General features: G+C 39.7%; 1 protein-coding gene across 1 annotated transcript in view; it reads left to right on the top strand.

The window, feature by feature from the left end:
* Positions 1 to 14,710, top strand: part of LOC138054053 (neuromedin-U receptor 1-like) — a 22,872-nt gene extending 8,162 nt beyond the window's left edge. The window contains exon 2 of the mRNA XM_068900565.1: positions 12,173 to 14,710. Coding sequence (XP_068756666.1) covers positions 12,194 to 13,267 — 1,074 coding nt within the window. The 5' untranslated portion in view covers positions 12,173 to 12,193 and the 3' untranslated portion in view covers positions 13,268 to 14,710. The remainder of the gene's footprint in view (positions 1 to 12,172) is intronic.
* The last annotated feature ends 2,790 nt before the right edge of the window (positions 14,711 to 17,500 follow it).

Genomic DNA, 17,500 nt, shown 5'->3' with positions numbered 1-17,500 from the left:
ACTCGGGGACGTGGAGACGTGGGGACTCGGGGACGTGGGGACGTGGGGACTCGGGGACGTGGCGACGGGGGGACTCGGGGACTCGGGGACGTGGGGACTCGGGGACGTGGGGACGCATTTTTACCATTTGTTTAACTTTTCATCATATTTCACAAAATCTTCGTCTGTTGATCGTAACTGCGTTGTACCCCGGTTTAAGTTCCTCGTTTGTATGATGTGAAACAGAGATCTAGTAAATATATATAGTATAGTTTATTACTCGTCTTCATAAAAAGGTGACTTTCATTGTACTACTATCAAGTTACATAGTGGAGTAATTTAGGTGAAACGAAGGGACAATTTTTTTTTTGCATTAAGTCCCTATTTGACATAGGCAACATGAACGAAACGTTGGTATGACCATTTCTCAGATCATTTTACAATTCCCTAAGTATATCGAGGCTTCAACATTCAAAAGTACTTCCACTTTCTGCATCCTAACCTTTTTATTTTAAATTATGCATTTCACTCGTAGTTGTCTGTCACGTCACATTTCTTGACTGAAGACGTCATAACGCTTGTTTTTGAGATTGGGGGAACGTTTACCCTAAAAAATTCCGACAAAGTTTTGCTTGAAACTGCTTAAAACTACCATTAACGTATAATTATACCTATCAATGTGATATCGTTCATTTTTATTGTGACCTCTATGTGATTTGACCTTTTTTGTCCTTTTAATTTTGATTTATCGTTGCCATTAAGATGGGCATATGATTAAAAGGCAGAGTGATAAAGCCTCGGTAGGAGTACTACAGCAAGGTATCTTGATATAAGATGACTTTTCCATCCTCTTTTCCGATAAAATATTTCAATTGTTTTTAGCCGTTAAAAATCACGTGACACATTTCAGATGAAAGAGGGAGTAGAAAGCAAAGTATGCAGATTTCAAGTTAACGTCGATTGGATAAATGTTTCCTCGTAAAACAAAAATATGCCAACTTATTCGCTTGGTCAAGCCTAAACACACAGAAGCGTTATTTAGCTTCTGGCCCGGGGACGGTACTTTAGGAATTTCTGGGTGGGGGGTGTGCCGCTAGGACCTTAGAACCCTTAGCCTAAACCAGAGCTAGTTCAGGTGAATTTTGCTACCCCGTACCAGAGTAAACTCCCCAAACCCTCCCTATCCTAGAGTAACTGTTTTTCAGAAACTACTGAGGTCACTAGCACAGTCTAGCCAAAGCAAAACCTATACCACAATCGTTTCTCTCTCAAAAAATGATTTATTTATACTTGAAGGCGTTAGTTTCTAAAGAAACTGTGGTGCTGTTTCGGTGGAGAAGTAGTATACAAAAATTTGGTTTTATCAACTTTCCTTAGTCTAGATAAAATCTTCAACCAACTGGTCAGTTCCGTGAAAAATTATATCCAATTCTAGAAACAAACGCTCTGATTTATGTATCCTATCCTAGAGCAAACTGCTTGAAAACCATACCCTTCACAGCGGCACATACCTATATAGCTCATATATGGCAGTACCCCCCTCCCCCTCCTGGGGGGCTTCTGGCCCTCTGATGACGAACATTTTCGACAACATCAACGGTGACAACCCGAATCAAAGGTAACAAATTGAACAAGCGCCAGGAAAGATGCAGTCACAATGCCGCCAACAAGGACATTGGCACGGTATTTAAACTTCAGTTACAGAGGAGTCATAAGGCTCAAGTTTCTGAGCAACAACAACAAAAAACGCTGAAATTTCAGCTGCAGTGTCAGCAATGGGCCATTAGGTCTTCTGCTTTGTTTCACACGTCCCCACGTCCCCGAGTCCCCACGTCCCCACGTCCCCACGTCCCCACGTCCCCGAGTCCCCGAGTCCCCGAGTCCCCGAGTCCCCACGTCCCCACGTCCCCGAGTCCCCACGTCCCCACGTCCCCGAGTCCCGGAGTCCCCGCGTCCCCACGTCCCCACGTCCCTGAGTCCCCACGTCCCCACGTCCCCACGTCCCCACGTCCAGACGTCCCCGAGTCCCCACGTCCCAAGTCCCACGTCCCTGTCCCACTTTTAGTCTTAGCCCACAAGAATACACCAGAGGTGAGTCATTTTTATTCACTTTATTGAATGAAAGTTAAATTGAGCATTTTTTAGGCTTTATAATCGACGGTATTTGATTTCCCATACAAAGTCTTATAACGCGTTCAAATTCTCAACGGCTGTCTGTAGTGACGCGAGCTTGGGCTGCCTATGGTGCCAAAGTACTTTCAACCATATGGCCACACGGGCAGAGCTCGACAACGGAATCGCTAATTTCACTCGTTCCAGAGATTCAAACCCGATTCTGGACAAGTTGTGAGATGTTTCAGATGGCATATCTCCATTTATACAAATACAATCAAGTTGCACCGTCCACGGCATTGTAAGAACAAAAGGGAGCAATTTTTTTCGTACACTTATGGCGGATTAGTCTCGAGGACTTCGCGATAGCTTCTCGCAATCACGATTGCATTTTCACTTCCGGCGTTTCAACAGCCAATCAGATCATGAGTTTGGTCGGCCAAATTCCGGAATTCTTGAGAGACTTTTGGTCAGGCCCAAGGCCAGGCGACGACATAAGAGAACATATGGGCGAAGCTAAAAATGGGCCTGATCGCAGGTTATTTGCATTATAAAGAAAGAACTTTATTTAAGTGTCTAGTCGTTCTACCACTGGAGCACTAATTGGGACACTGTAAACGTAGGCGGCCCAAGCTCGCGTTACGGGCGAAACGTGACTGTCACTGTTCTAGACATTTTTTTTTGGTTTTTGTTTTTTTTTTTTGTTTTTTGAGTTAGTTTGACGACAAAGGAGAAAAGAAGCGAAAAGTTATCAATGAATGAACGAAATAAAGTAAGTTAACTCAACTTGTTTATTTTCTTTTGCCTTTTCGAGCTTTTTATAACTGTTTTGGGTCGTTGTTGTTTAAGAGGCTGTCGTAATCTTGCTGGCAATCTTCCTAAGACGAAGTCAAGGCAGCGATTCACGGAGAAATGTACTCGAAAGCCTCTTTTTCGCTGAAAAGTGAGTTCGCTGCGCAGTTTTTCCTTCCAACGAAAAGAGCATAGTCTATGTTCCTTCCTGTATGATCAGCTTGCTGAAAGCATTATCTCTTCGGCTCGAATGAGAAAGATTTTCTTCACATTTCTAAACCAGACAGTTGTCCGCCGAAGCTTGTGCTCGTCCTTTCGAGTACATTTCTCCGTGAATCGCTGCCTTGCCTTCGTTCGCCCTGTCTGATGAACTTGAACAAATACAGAAACGAGCTACAAAGATCATGCTTCCTGGCCTGTCCTACCGATAGCGACTCGCTCATCTGAAACTACCCACCCTCCAAGAGCGCAGAGATGAGCTTTGTCGTCGTTTTTACAAGACCATAATGCGACCTGAAGACCTAATCAATGATTTTTTACTTCCAATAACTGAATCTGTCTACTCTTTCCGGAACGCAAGGAAAATTCCACTACTTAAATGTCGCACGAAACGTTTCCAGAATAGCTTTATCCCTTACGCAGTTAAGAAATGGGACGCGTCACCTTAATTTCAGCTGACATTGTATATATTTATTAAATATTCCGTATGAATTTTATTAGTTTTATATCATTGTAACCTTGAGTTTTTCAAATATTGTCACATTTATTTGCCATTCAAGAATAATTAAAGTTGCATATATATATATATATATATATATATATATATATATATATATATATATATATATATATATATTACCCGTCTTAAGAAGATTTCCAGGAAGATTACAGCCTCTCAAACAACAACGACCCAAAACAGTTATAAAAGCTCGAAAAGACAAAAGGAAATAAACAAGGTGAGTTAACTTACTTTATTTCGTTCATTCATTGATAACCTTTCGCTTCTTTGCTCCTTTGTCGTCAAACTAACTCAAAAACAAAACAAAAAATGTCTAGAACAGTGTTATCGCTGACATGACGCTTTGACAGTCACGTTTCGCTCGTAACACGACCTTGCAAGGGCCGCCTGTGTTTACAGTGTCCCCAATTAGTGCTCCAGCGGTAGAACGACTAGACACTTAAATAAAGTTCCTTTCCTTTTTTCTTTTTAATGAAAACTGTTTGTACTTCTAACCGATTGAAAATACGCTGCCTCGATAAAATAACGCAGATTAAACTTATATCAGAAACTTTAAGATCATAATTAAGTATTAAAATGAAAAAAGAAAGTAGAATTTTCTCACTTTAATACCGGATGTGTTAAAGATGAAACAACAACAATGATATTCAATGTAAGGAGAAATGTAGACTCGGAAAATATCCGAGTCCCAGATGGGATTTGAACCCACGACCCTCCGTGATCTAGTCGGATGCTCTAACCACTGAGCTCAGTGGTTAGAGCATCCGACTAGATCACGGAGGGTCGTGGGTTCAAATCCCATCTGGGACTCGGATATTTTCCGAGTCTACATTTCTCCTTACATTGAATATCATTAATACCGGATGAAAGATTTACCAGCGACGCCAAACTGTTCGCACCCTTTTCACCAAATAGACCGAGAGAGGTCTGAGACACTTTCTTGTACCCAGACCCGACGAATGCCGAGATCGGCGAAGGTTGCTAAACCCAGTCTGAATCTGGGTTTCATTTCGCGGTTTTTTTATTATTATTATTTTTTTTATTTTTATTTTTATTTTTTTCCATGTCGGGAAAAGCCTTGCCTGTCACTCCCCTGCTAAGTGGTGTCTTTGTGCATAGAGTCTTCTATGCGTGTTTTGTTAGGTTTGAGGGGGCTGGGGTAATGCGTAGATTTCCTTAGTGCACACAGGAGAACATTTAATTATTGAACCTGCAATGGGGTTGAAAAAAAGATTGCTTCTAATGGCAAATATGTTGCTTGTTTCAAAAAATAATTCACTGGAAAAGGTTGCCTTTATGAATTCATCATGTTTTGTAATATGCGAGCTTAACTGGATAGTTTTTATGACAATAGTAAAGAATTATCGTGTCAAAATGAGGTTAGCGTCTTTCTGTTGTGTTAACTTAATTAAATATACGATGGCTCGTGAGTCTGCTGTAAACTTGATTTCCACTCTCAAAATTACCTCCAGAACCTACTTTTTGCGTAAAATAAGCTTTTAGAATGATGTTCTTGTCTTCTGTGGTGATACTTGACGATTCGGGAACATTTTGTAAAAATATATTTATAACGCGTCACACGCGCAACTTGATCGCCCGAACTTGCCCGATTATCCATAACATTCACCTGGCCTTTTGACATTCCATTGAAAAAAACTCATAAAATATTTGCAGACCGGTCGATTTCTCTGAAATTTTTAAGGGTGATATTGCTAAAGAATAGAGAAAGATTTTCACAATAGCTAAAAATTCCTGTGTTAAGCATGGAAATTCGAGGTAAATGTGACTTAATTTGTTGCGTGCGTTGCTATTTTTGTGTTTTGATTGTTATGCAAATTTCGACAGAGAATATTAAATTATGAAAAAGTATCTACGGAATACGTTAAAAAATCTTTATTTTTGTCGGTTATTTGAACATAAAAGATGCAACGCTCGACAATATCTAGATGTATCACCATATTTAAAAATTCCTGTGTTAAGCATGAGAATTCGACGAAGAGGTAAATGCGACTAAATTTGTTGCATGCGTTGCTATTTCTGTGTTTTGATTGTTGTGCAAATTTTGACAGAGAATATTAAATTATGAAAAAATATCGACGGACAGATCGTTAAAAAATCTTTATTTTTAGCGGTTACTTGAAAATAAAAGATGGAACGCTTGGCAAGAAATAATATTTTTGTTGATATTAGAAAGAAGAAAAATTTCGCTGGAATCAGGGCGCGGAGAAAATGAGTTAACAAATTTGCACACGTGCGTTGAAATGTGATACGCGAGGAGACCGGAATTTTATTTCTCTGACAAATGATTTTGTCATTGTAGTGCAAAATGAAGTTTATTTGGGAAAATAACAATATTTCTTTAACTTCCTGGTTAATTCAATCTATTGCTACGACTTACTAGTGCGAAGATTGTTTACATGAAACTCACGCTTTTTGCTTTTTGAGGTCATGAAATTACATCACTTGCGTGACAATATATCCCTTTTCTCTAACGCAAAAACATTCAGATAGTAACAAACTTTATTATTACCATTTCTTCTGCTTTTGTGCTTGTCAGCATTGTCAAAGAATTCGCAAGTCTTTTTTGTATCTCATAGACGTTCAGATTTTCAATTACATGGCCGCTCAACCTCGCGATTGTGTAAATAGTTCACCCTGAAGTCACAATAGATACGTTTCTCAGGAACCCGACAAAGAAGGCTTCCTGACCCGACAGATGAAATGTAAATATTCAGTTAAATATTACAACAAAATTAAAAAACCAACGACGGAAGTTTCTTGGCTAAAAAAGTACGTTGTTTTACTCAGAAAACGACGAGCGATTACCCATTCTTTCCCGAAGTTCACTCAGTTCACAAAAGGCGATCACGGGCACCTTTACTCAAGAGCGTGTTTGTTATCTTTAAATTGAATTTATTACCAAAGCTTAAAAAACTAGAAGACCTCAAAATGGGACAGGATATTACAAATAATTAAAGGTTTGAACGTCTGAGCCAAAGGGCCTCTGCTGGCGCGACATGTGGGTGACCCTCAAATGGTCTTAATGATACCACCAAATTTTTGTGTGACACGTACCACAGGCAATCTAGTGTACGCTTTTATAGAGCGTCTTGTTGAATGTTTGAATTGACGAATTGACTGTTTGGAGTTGCCGAAACCACACATCAGTTAAGTGCGTAAACAGCCACTTTTGTCAACTCTTTATTTGTGTTTTGTTGTTCCAAGATAATGGATAGTAAAGTATCACAGACAAATGTCCTCTTGATTTTTGGTTAAATCAAGCTAGTAGTACACAAAAATTGCAACAACTCGAGACAATCTGCCTTCATCTCATAAATCTTGTGTACAGGGTCTCATTCAAGTTCACTCACCAGTGAAAACACCTGAGTCGGCACGTCACAACTTGGCATCGTCGGTGGTGCAAATTGCAACCTCTGTTTCCTAGAAAACACACCACTGGAAAACTTCCTGATTGTCTGATAAATAGCAACATCCCTTTTTCCTACCGATAGTTAGAAGAAATCACCACAACTTCCCTAACCCTGTGGAAGAGAGCAAAATCATGCAGTCCAGCACTTCAGGCGGTGGAAGCGGGCTTGAGTAATGCCGGAATAACGCTTAAAAAAGAAAATGAATAAGGAATATTTAACGTTCGAACATTCGGAAAAGATAATACAACCGTGTCCGTTAAAGAATAACGAATAAGGGAAATTAATATCGAACAAAATTTCAATAATGAATAACTCGGAAAAAAATGGGAGGTATAATGAATAATAACTGAGATACAATTATTCTTCCACCGCCGGGGGTGGGGGGAACTCCCATATAGAAAGGACGGGGGTGCTCGGCAGAAATATTGAAAAGAACCCCTATTGAGGTACCAAGAGCCTGTCTTGTGGGCGTGGCAAGAAATTTTCCTTCACCCCTGAGAGGTACCAAATTATGGGTTTTATAAATTAGACAAAATAAAAAATTAGTTAATTGTCAAATGTCTCCTGTCATATTTTTTTGGCTCAATAGCCTAAAAGGTACTGCTAAGGCTCCCTCTGTGGACCTTTTGAGGCTGAACACCCTGGGAGGTACCAAAACCGCGAAACCCCGAAAAGGTACGATGAGTACCCCCGTCCTTTTTATGTGGGTGTCCCCCCCCCCCCCCCCTCCCTCCTTAGGGTTCTACCCCCGAGAGCATTGGAACAAGCTAGTCGCTGGCAGGAAAAAGAAGAATACGAGCTCAATTTAATAATACAGAATATATGAGATTACATATATTTGAATTGAGAACTGTGGAAATTGAAATACACGAGAGTAGGAGACCATCGCAGTTATATGGCAACCAATGTAGCAACTAAAGCAGTTGCGAAGAAAGCAAGGAAAAAAATCCAGGCTTGAAAGGGACTCGTACCCATGAACGTGCGATTGTGCTGCACTGCTCTGCCAACTGAGCTATCAGGCCAAATGGAAGCTGGTCACTTGTGAGTTCGATTTATATCCTGAAAGGCATGACCAATAAATGACACAGATGCAATCATCCCCAGAGCTACTGTCGTTATTTTGATTACCATGAAAAAGAGGTGAAGTGCTCCAGATACATGGATAGATTTCCCAAAATGTAAATTCGATTGCTACGCTTTCGAGATTTCGAGATCCTGCCAAAATTTTCCGAGACCCATGTTTTTCGAAGCACCATTCGCCATCCATCAAATTGTTTATAAAGAATATGTCAACTCGAAAGAAAGAGATGTGTATTTGAAGTGCGGGGTAATATAAACGAAAGATTGAAGTGATCCTCCGACTTATCAGGATAATTGTCACTATATGTGACAATTGCTGAAATGGTCTTGATAACTGCGAGAATCAATTCAATCTTTTCTTTATAACCCGCACTTCAAAGACACATTTCTTTCCTTCATTAGTCCTTTCGCGGGAACCCATGAGCCCCGGCGACAAACTAATAAAATTGATCCACAAACAGAAAGATGCCATTATTCAGTGACTTGTCACAGAGACAAATTGTCTAAACAGTAAAATGCCGCTAAAATTTCGCAATGAATATCAATGAATCTTTATAACGATGCCGCGAGAATAAGAGAAAATGCCGGGCTGCGCTTTGATGAAAAAAGGGGAAGTAGGTTTTCCTGGTTTCCTGGTGTGATGTTTACTGAATTTTGTGGATCGATAAACGTTACTTTATTCAGCGGTAGGTTTCATTTTTTCCAAGCAACGCGGGGAAAATGCCAGGTGTAATAATTTATGGAAATTTTATTGCTGCTTTAATGGGACGCAGTCTAGTCGTTTATGACATAGCTCAAAGACCGGAGGCACGAATCATAAACGCATTTGCCCGCAAAAGGAAGATTCAAAGATGCCAAACTCTGTGGGGTGAGTTACTTTAACGTTTGCGAAAAGAGACCTCAAAAGACCGTGACTTAAACTGGCGGATAACTTGGCGTAACTGTTCGCCCTTACTTAAGCCCTTTCTTAAAATTAAGAAAGGGACTTTCCAAAACTGCAATTCCTATCAACTGCTATTATGAAGAAAGAAATAATAATAACTCTGCGAGGTCGCTTTAGAGAACAAAGCACCGCCGGATTGATTTAATGATTGATTGATTGATTTGTTGCGCGCTTTTTACGTCCTCGAAATGTCTCAATTTTCGAAAAATAAAAAATTAACGGCCGCGCTTAACTGAAAAAGCATTCAGACGCCTCCTTAGTCGGTAAAGGAAATGAATTTTCTGTTTATAAACTTGGTAAATGCATTTTTCCAGTTTGCTCCGCGAACTATAAATACAAGGCTTTTCAGAACTATGCTGATTTAAGCCACCAAGGATCGGAGAAGCTGTAAATTGCCTCAAGGTCCCTTGAGGTTAGAGTATTTTAAGGTAAGCTAACTATCCGAGACGCGCTCGTCGAAAATAATATTGGCTTAAATTGACTTATGAGCCTGCTTTCCCTTCTTTGGGCTTATCGGGGATCCTTAACTATGAAAAACGTAAGAGAATAATATACATGAATTATAAACTACTGAACTATGCTTTATGTTCAAGTTTTCGCATTTACAGAGCGGCAAAGAGATCTTTAAAACGAAATGGAGTTGCGTTGCGCGTGAAGAAATTCAGAAGAATTAAAGGACGTTAAACATGCTCATTCTAAGATATTTCGACGCAATAATCTATTCTTTATTTAGAAAGTATTAAAAAATACTTTAGCAACAGCAGCAAGGAGACTCCCAATAATTTGCATTTTAGAGCCTTAATTTTTAATTCCTGCATACAACAGACCTTTTATCAGCTCGTAATGTATTTCGCTCCTGCTTTTGTTCAAATTCTATAAGGAAGGTAATGTGTTGCAAGGGTAAGGTATAGCCATCAACTAAAAATGCTGACTTGATTCGGCTACGTCTCCCCCTTTCTCTCTCTGTCTGATGTGCAAACAGGAAGGAAAGTCCCGGAAAACGGGAAAGCAGATGTTTTTTGGAATTACTTTTTTGCTTTTTCAAATTTGTAAACATTGTCGTAGCTGTGAGAACTAAGCAGCTGAACGCCTAGCCGCTGTACTCGGAGCTACCATCGAGTGAACATAGCTTTGACGGGGCCAGGATTTTCATGTGGCGAGGTTCCTCTTATCTTCTGCTACAAAAAACTCAACGCTGTTACATAGCCCTAGGATCGACCATACAGTCTTTTCTTGTAAAATGAAAAGAGGGGTAAAGCTAGGATAATCCACTTGCTTGGTAAGCTGCTATGTTCTTGCAAGTGCTAGGTTCTTCCATGAACGGCCGATCATTCATTTCATGTGATCTTCGGTATTTTCTTCTTTCATGAATAGGTGCCCCCAGTAATGAAATTATGACCATCCATGCATGCATGTAAAAGCTAAACACGGTCATGTTGAGTACATCAAGTTTAAATCCCGGAGCTACTGAAATAACATGCGGTCTAAATTCAGCAAAAAATGAGAAAAAGTTCGGTAAATGATGTTTACGGATAGGAACTGCACTCTTTTTTTTATTGAGTTCCGTTCAGTATTTCGAAACACTTTTTTTCCTAAATTGCTTTTAAAAACGCTTTTTCGGTAATTTTTAAAAAAGCGTTCGACAAGAAATTCTCTTCAATTGGAAAACTTAAATGAATGCCGACGGTAATGGTCCTGTTAGTGAACACTTAATAAGTCGTTACTCTGTGAATCAGGAACAAAAACAAGTAAACTCTCAAGAATTGTGTCCACGTAAAGGGTAATAAACTTTTTCAACAGAAACTTAAATAAATGTTCCCAGCAAACAAATAACTAGTGGATGACATTCTAGCATAATAATTAAGCATTATTCTGCGGGGAGCAATATTTATCGTGCAACGCAATATCACCTTATCATTTTGTCAATGGCCCAATTTCGATGGAATGAAATATACTCTTAGATAAAAGACTTCCCTCGAGGGTGACCGTCCGGAGGTAAAGTTGTATGAAAAACGTTCCTCGATTTTCTTATCGAAAGACTATCACAGTTAACAAAACAACTGGGTTGAAATTCAGCGACTGGGAACTGGCTACTACATCAACCGAAACGAAATAATAACAACTCAAAACATTGATTGAAGGAGGCAGGGATGGGCAAAATTGAAAAAGTTAGATTAAAATAGATTGCAATTGGGGTTTTTAACAACTGTTAAACCTAACAGTTTTTCCAAATTCTGTTGTTTGTAATTTAAATTATGTATGCCCGACAGACATTTTTTCTCACGAAGTTTAGAGTTGTGAGTAATTGGTAAAACTACACAAAATCAACTGCACTGCCGTGACACAGCCAGCGCCGTAGCCAGTATGATGCAATCCGAGACACTTGCCTCAGTCATTTTTTACTTGTTATTTTAAATTAATAATGCGGGATCCCAGTGCTTTCTCAAAATGTAGGCATAAAAACCCTAAATACCTATGGAGAGAATTTAACCATGGCCATTGCCTCATTGATAAAAGAAGTCTCGAACGAAAAATTAGGGCTTGAACGGGGGATTCGAACCCAAAACCGTGCGATTGTGCCCCATACTGCCCTACCACTGAGCCAATTGCAAGTTCGTTTTACATCCTGTGATGAAAGTCTGATTTAGAGAATATATGAAAGTCATATGTCGCAACCACAGGTATGAATCGATTTTCTTTCAGATTCTTGTTCAGGATTCTTTACATCAACGTCAGTCTTGAGTTTTCTCATTAACTGCGATAATCTTTCCAGTAGACTTTGGATTCACATCAGTTCGCATTATATGACTTATAATATATTCTTTTACCAACAAATCGTACATTTTGGGGCCTCCATGCTATTTTTATTGTTTTAATTATAAAATGAATTTAAATAAATCGAATTGGGCTATTACGTTGCTTTGGTTAACGATTCATCGAGGAGTATTGCCCGGTTATCGCAGCGGGATGCTGTTCAGTACGATGTTCTAGGAGCTGAGATTCTGCCTTCTTTTAGTTTTGAAATGCATGTATGTTTTGTAATGTGCGTCGCTCGTGCTTTTAGTCAAATTCTGTTTCTTTTACTTTTATATACAGTGTCGAGGAAATCTGCCAGAGATGACTTCTTTCTGTAATCGCAGCAACATCACAACCCCCATTCAGATGAACGAACCAAATGGACTTACCATTTTTTTGACTGGGATTCAAATTGCCATTGGCATCTTTGGTGTTGTTGGCAATGCCATAGTCTGCTTAACGATTATTCGAAAGCCCCACGTACTTGGTGCAACAAACCAACACGTTTTTAGTCTTGCAATTGCAGATCTCGGAGTGTTGTTATTCAATTTGCCAATTGCCATTCTAAAGGCGCACTATCCATTTAAATGGGTTTTGGGAGAAGCGATTTGTCTTTACCTAGCACCCGCTACAGAAACTTTCTTTGGAGCTGCTATATTCTCTATAACTCTGATTTCGTTCGAGCGATATGTTAATATTGCCCACAAGGTGATTCGCACCCAGAGGGTGCGATCTCGCACCAGGAGACGTCTTATACTGTTGGCAGCATGGGTGGCATCGTTCATCTTAACCTCATTCCCGCCCTACATGTTCCAGACCTATGACTCCTGCCACGAAATATGCTCTTCCACTTGGTCACCAACAGTCTTCATGATTTTCATGATCGCGTCGAACGTGCTGTTGTATTTTCTACCCCTGGCGGTTATAACATTCAGTTCCGTAATGATAGCAAAGGTGGTTTCAAAGAGAACAGACCTGATTCTGAGAGAGGAATCAACCAGCTGCACTACGACGTCAGTTCACGAGCGACAAGAGCAGTCTTCAAGTTTGAAGACCATGCTTCGCCAAAACAAGAAGACGTACCGTATTCTGAAGCCTTTAGTTATTTTGTTTGCAGTCACCATGTTCCCGGCTACTGTCTTTCGTTTGATGTTAATCTTTTGGAAGGAGTTTGCCTCTCAAAACTATTACGAAATCGTATTGGCCCTGGTAATTATTTTGGCTGTTGTAAATTCCGCAGCAGACCCCCTCGTGTACTGTATTGTCAACAGAACGTTCCGTCAGGAAGTCAAGCGCATTTTACCCAATAATTTGCTGACAAAAGTCAACAGGGCTTTTGGAAAAAGTGACCAATTCACAGACATTACTTGTAAGGAACATGTGCATTTAAAATAAGCTGTAAGAACTTGAGCCGTAATTAAGAGTTTAATCACGTAACAAAGAGTAAAGCGCGGATTAAGTTTTCCTGAGATTTATCTCCTCGAGTATCTGAAATGAGAGTAACATACCGCATTTCATAGACGGTAAGGATAGTGAACTTTATTTGTGTGTCAAGTTATTTAGCTCTAGAGACACTAATTGTACATAGCACAGTGTACATGCACAAGTGAACAGCGAGTCCCCGTAATTAGTTATCAGGCGTTAAAGTACGAAGACTAAATATCAGTAGTGATTTGAAATGGAATAGAAAGTAATTTGAACGCAGGCGTTACATACATCGATGGAATTTGATCGTCCGGGTGAAAGGAGCCCTCAAAGGGACTGTTGGCATGTGACTGCGTTTTCAATAAGCTGAAATGGAATGTCCATGTCTCTGAAATGTCCATATCGGTCGTCACGAGGAAGCTGGTGCTGTTTTACTTAACTTGCATACCTTTATACCCAGTGTTTCATGGTAACTTAAATGACCATTTAAGTAGACTTGGAGGGACTTCAAAAGAGTGTCCTGCGTATCATTACATATCCTACCCTGTTATACAACCAATCTCTAGATTTATCTAGACTTCCAACACCATTTGGATCGGAGGAAAGCAATCGCCAGCAGGCTTTTCAAAGAGATCTATACAGCACCAGAGCACAAGTTACTCCCAGCTAAGTACACGCTTTCAGGCCGTCGAGAACATTTGTTAGACCAATTTGCAAAACATTTGAATAAAAGAACATTAATTAAATGTGTTAATACGAAATAACTGTATTTTATAACTGCATATGTAAATGTGAATACAATTTCCATCCAAAACAGTTTGGAATAATGTCGGAGTTATACAACAACGCGAAGTCCTAAGGTACGATTCACGGTGTCCTTGTTGCATTTGTGGAGTACAGCATTGACATGTTTGAAACCTGGCTAACAACACCTACCAATAAGGGAGCCTATCCGAGTACATAGCTGACAACTGCTTCAAAACCCTTTAAGGCCATATACTCCATCGTAGAGTTTTCCAAGTGAATTGCAAGCATTTGAGGTGCGCTTCAAGAAACGTTAACCTTGCACCTACATCTTTCACTTAAATGTATTTACTCCCGTGATCATGTTCATTAGCTTCTTTTGTTGCAACATGTACATAATATGTAGAAAGATTGCTTAGTGGTTTTGCTGATTGTATTACAGGTGACCAACCATCTTATGTATTATTTCATATTTACCCAATTAAACTTGTCCAGGCAAGGATTTGATAATTGGACGGGGACAGCTAGGAATATCGCTAATATTTAACAATTATTCTCCGAAGGCGAGGTGAATATCCACCGGAATAAAAACCGAGACCATATTCAGCGAGCCTTAAATGAATAATTGCTTTAGTACAATTACATAGGTGTTAATAAAAAAATATGCATTTTCTTTGAAACAATTTATTTTTCCTTCAGTCAACTCGACAAAACGGCAGACGACCATTTTGAAAAAACCGCACACTTGATTATCGCGTAGTAATCACCTCAAGTGCAACCAATCAGCTCAGAGAATTTTTAAGAATCACCCCCGTAATTATGCTAATTTTAGATATCATATAAGTAGAATAATTGCTTGTCTTAAGTTAGAGGAAGGTGGAAACAAGTAATAACGGTTCATCGCAAGGCGTGTCCACCTCATTTTGCAGCATTTCTGGATATTTCAGTTAAAGATGCACGTGGCACTGTGGTGATCTAGACTTTGGCCGGTAGCTGGCAAAAAGTCCACTTTCTGAACGGGAAAATGCAACTATAATTAATAAAAACGACCTAGAAAAAAAGAAGGGCAAATGTTGATACGTATTTTTGAAGATGCGTCTTAAAATATATGCATAATTAAAGTAGGGTCAACTTTGTCTCGGGCAGGCAATTCTCATATAGACGCTCGGTAAAGTTGTCTCGGAAAGGAGGGCTGTCTCGGGTAACCGAGATCATATAAACAGGCCCCTAGAGGGAGGTCACCGCATTATTCACAATTTCGAAACTTTGCAGCTGGTTACCAGTGTAGCTAGTAAGAGGAGGGCTAAATTTTATTTAGCCACATTAATTACAAGAATGGTTTTCAGAAGTTTTCCCTCTCGCTACGATAGCGTTTCACTCTCCCTTGGCCCACTTGTTTCACTTTGTACGTCACCTCTGCATTGCGTAGATTCACGTTACTTCCCATGATCCGACAACCTGTACCAAATCAAACTACTTCTTTTACTTCGTGACCTATTGATTTTATTTGTAAATACTAAACGTTGTTCACCAATACGTTATCCGTTGTCATGAGCCCTCCAGATTTTAATTGGCAGCAGAAACATTTACTTCTTTTGTTCTGCACTTAGCAAATTTGAACATCGCTTTAGTCTATTCAATCCTTGCAGTTTGTTTTAACTCTTCCAAAATGTATTACCCTACTTCTGCACAACATGATACTCCGAGTAAACGCTTTAAAGAGGGTCTTGTTAAAATAAAGATGCCATAATAATAATAATAATAATAATAATAATAATAATAATAATAATAAGAACAACTAGACCACATCCTCGAATTTCGGCTATCGGACTGGCGCCTTGCTTTAACCTTAATTGGTTGGCTTTGCGAAGAGACCCTTATCATAGTCTGATACATGGTGTGCTGTTTAGTGAGGAAGTCTCGTGATTTACAGGTGTAAGACACCAGCTCTTGACCATGCCCAACCAACGGAATTGTGTATGTGAGGCTGGGGTAAAAAATCAAAGTGGCTAAGAACCAATGAACTCGGAAAATGAAATCCCGGGTCTCTCTTCTTCCTTACCCTGGAGAGGGAGAAGAAACCTTGTGAACGAGGTTGTTCGCATTTATTCATTGGTCATTGACAACATCCATCCTTGCATACGGAATCCGCGCCCGCAGTGCGCGCGGCAGTCAAAACCGTGCTATCCTGTCAATCATTTGCCCTTTCACCGGAAACAGGCCATATTGTCCATTTCGGTTGTGCGTAAATGACATTTGTCGATCTACCCCGTCGAAAGGACGCGACCAAAGTCTTCTTTCGGGAAGTTAACACAAACAAGTAGATTATCAATACGGTTTTGCCGTCTTCTTACACTTGATTCGAAAATACCAGCCTGAATTCGTCTTAGAATAGTTAGAAAGAGCACAAATAACAGCCAAAGCACAACAGCTTACGTTGGAATTCTGCTCGCCGACAACCCAAGTTTGTTGACAAAAAAATATGCTACAAAATGTTTTAAATGGTTTTCTGGCCCTTTATTAATAGCGATCACGTGAATTTTAAATGGAGTATCGGGAAAGAAAAATTGCCAAGCTAATATGGACATTCTCAAGTAGCGAAAATTTGTATAAGCACTACAAAACTTTTACTGACCACCATTGCCCGAAGGAACACCCTTTATAAGCTGCAACGAAGCCGCTGATTAATTTTGCACAAAAACCTCGGCCCCTAACACCGGAAAGCCAGACTTCGAAAGTTTTTCAGCGAAGGCTCACTAAGGAGAGCTTCTAGAGCTTGCCCTCCCGCAGGTCGCCAGAAAGTTGCAAACAAGCTGATTCATGTCTGAAAAAGGGGCAGTCAAAATTGTGTTTCTTGTATTGTGCGAAAAAATTATTCAAAACTTTTCCCTCACTCCCAAATAAGAACTTGCTGTTGTCTTGCAATTCTACAGTGAATTGTTATTAGGCCAATACGAGAATCAACATCAAAGAGGCACTCCCAGGGGTTTTGGGGAAGAAGAGAACATGGCTAATTTGAACTGGAGAACAGAGTAACAATATCAAAATATTTTAGGGAACATGGGAAGAAAAACCAGTTTAAATTTTAGGGATCAAAAAGTGGGAACAAGTTTGAAAGTAATTTGGGAGCAAGGAAAACACAAGCAAATATTTAAAGGGAACAAGGACCCTTTCCCCAGGAGGACCTCATCAAATGTTCTGCCTCTTTCATCCAACAGCTCAAACAAGCGATTCCAACAATTTTTGAATGACCGACATAAAAAGAAGCACTCTCTTAGAGAAATAAATCATTTATGATAATTATCACTTTAGTATGCAAAACAATGCTCAGATGCGTAGAGCATCCTTATGGCTATGTTTGTAAAAAAGCATAGTAAGTATTCCTTGCAGCTGGTTAGGCATTGTTTCATCTTTCAACATTGGGCAAAACGAATCAACTCCATTCTCAGAGGGCACTGG

This window comes from Montipora capricornis, chromosome 6, assembly GCF_036669925.1.
Source record: "Montipora capricornis isolate CH-2021 chromosome 6, ASM3666992v2, whole genome shotgun sequence".
NCBI classification, from domain to species: Eukaryota; Metazoa; Cnidaria; class Anthozoa; order Scleractinia; family Acroporidae; genus Montipora; species Montipora capricornis.
This window is presented reverse-complemented; position numbering and strand designations above follow the sequence as displayed.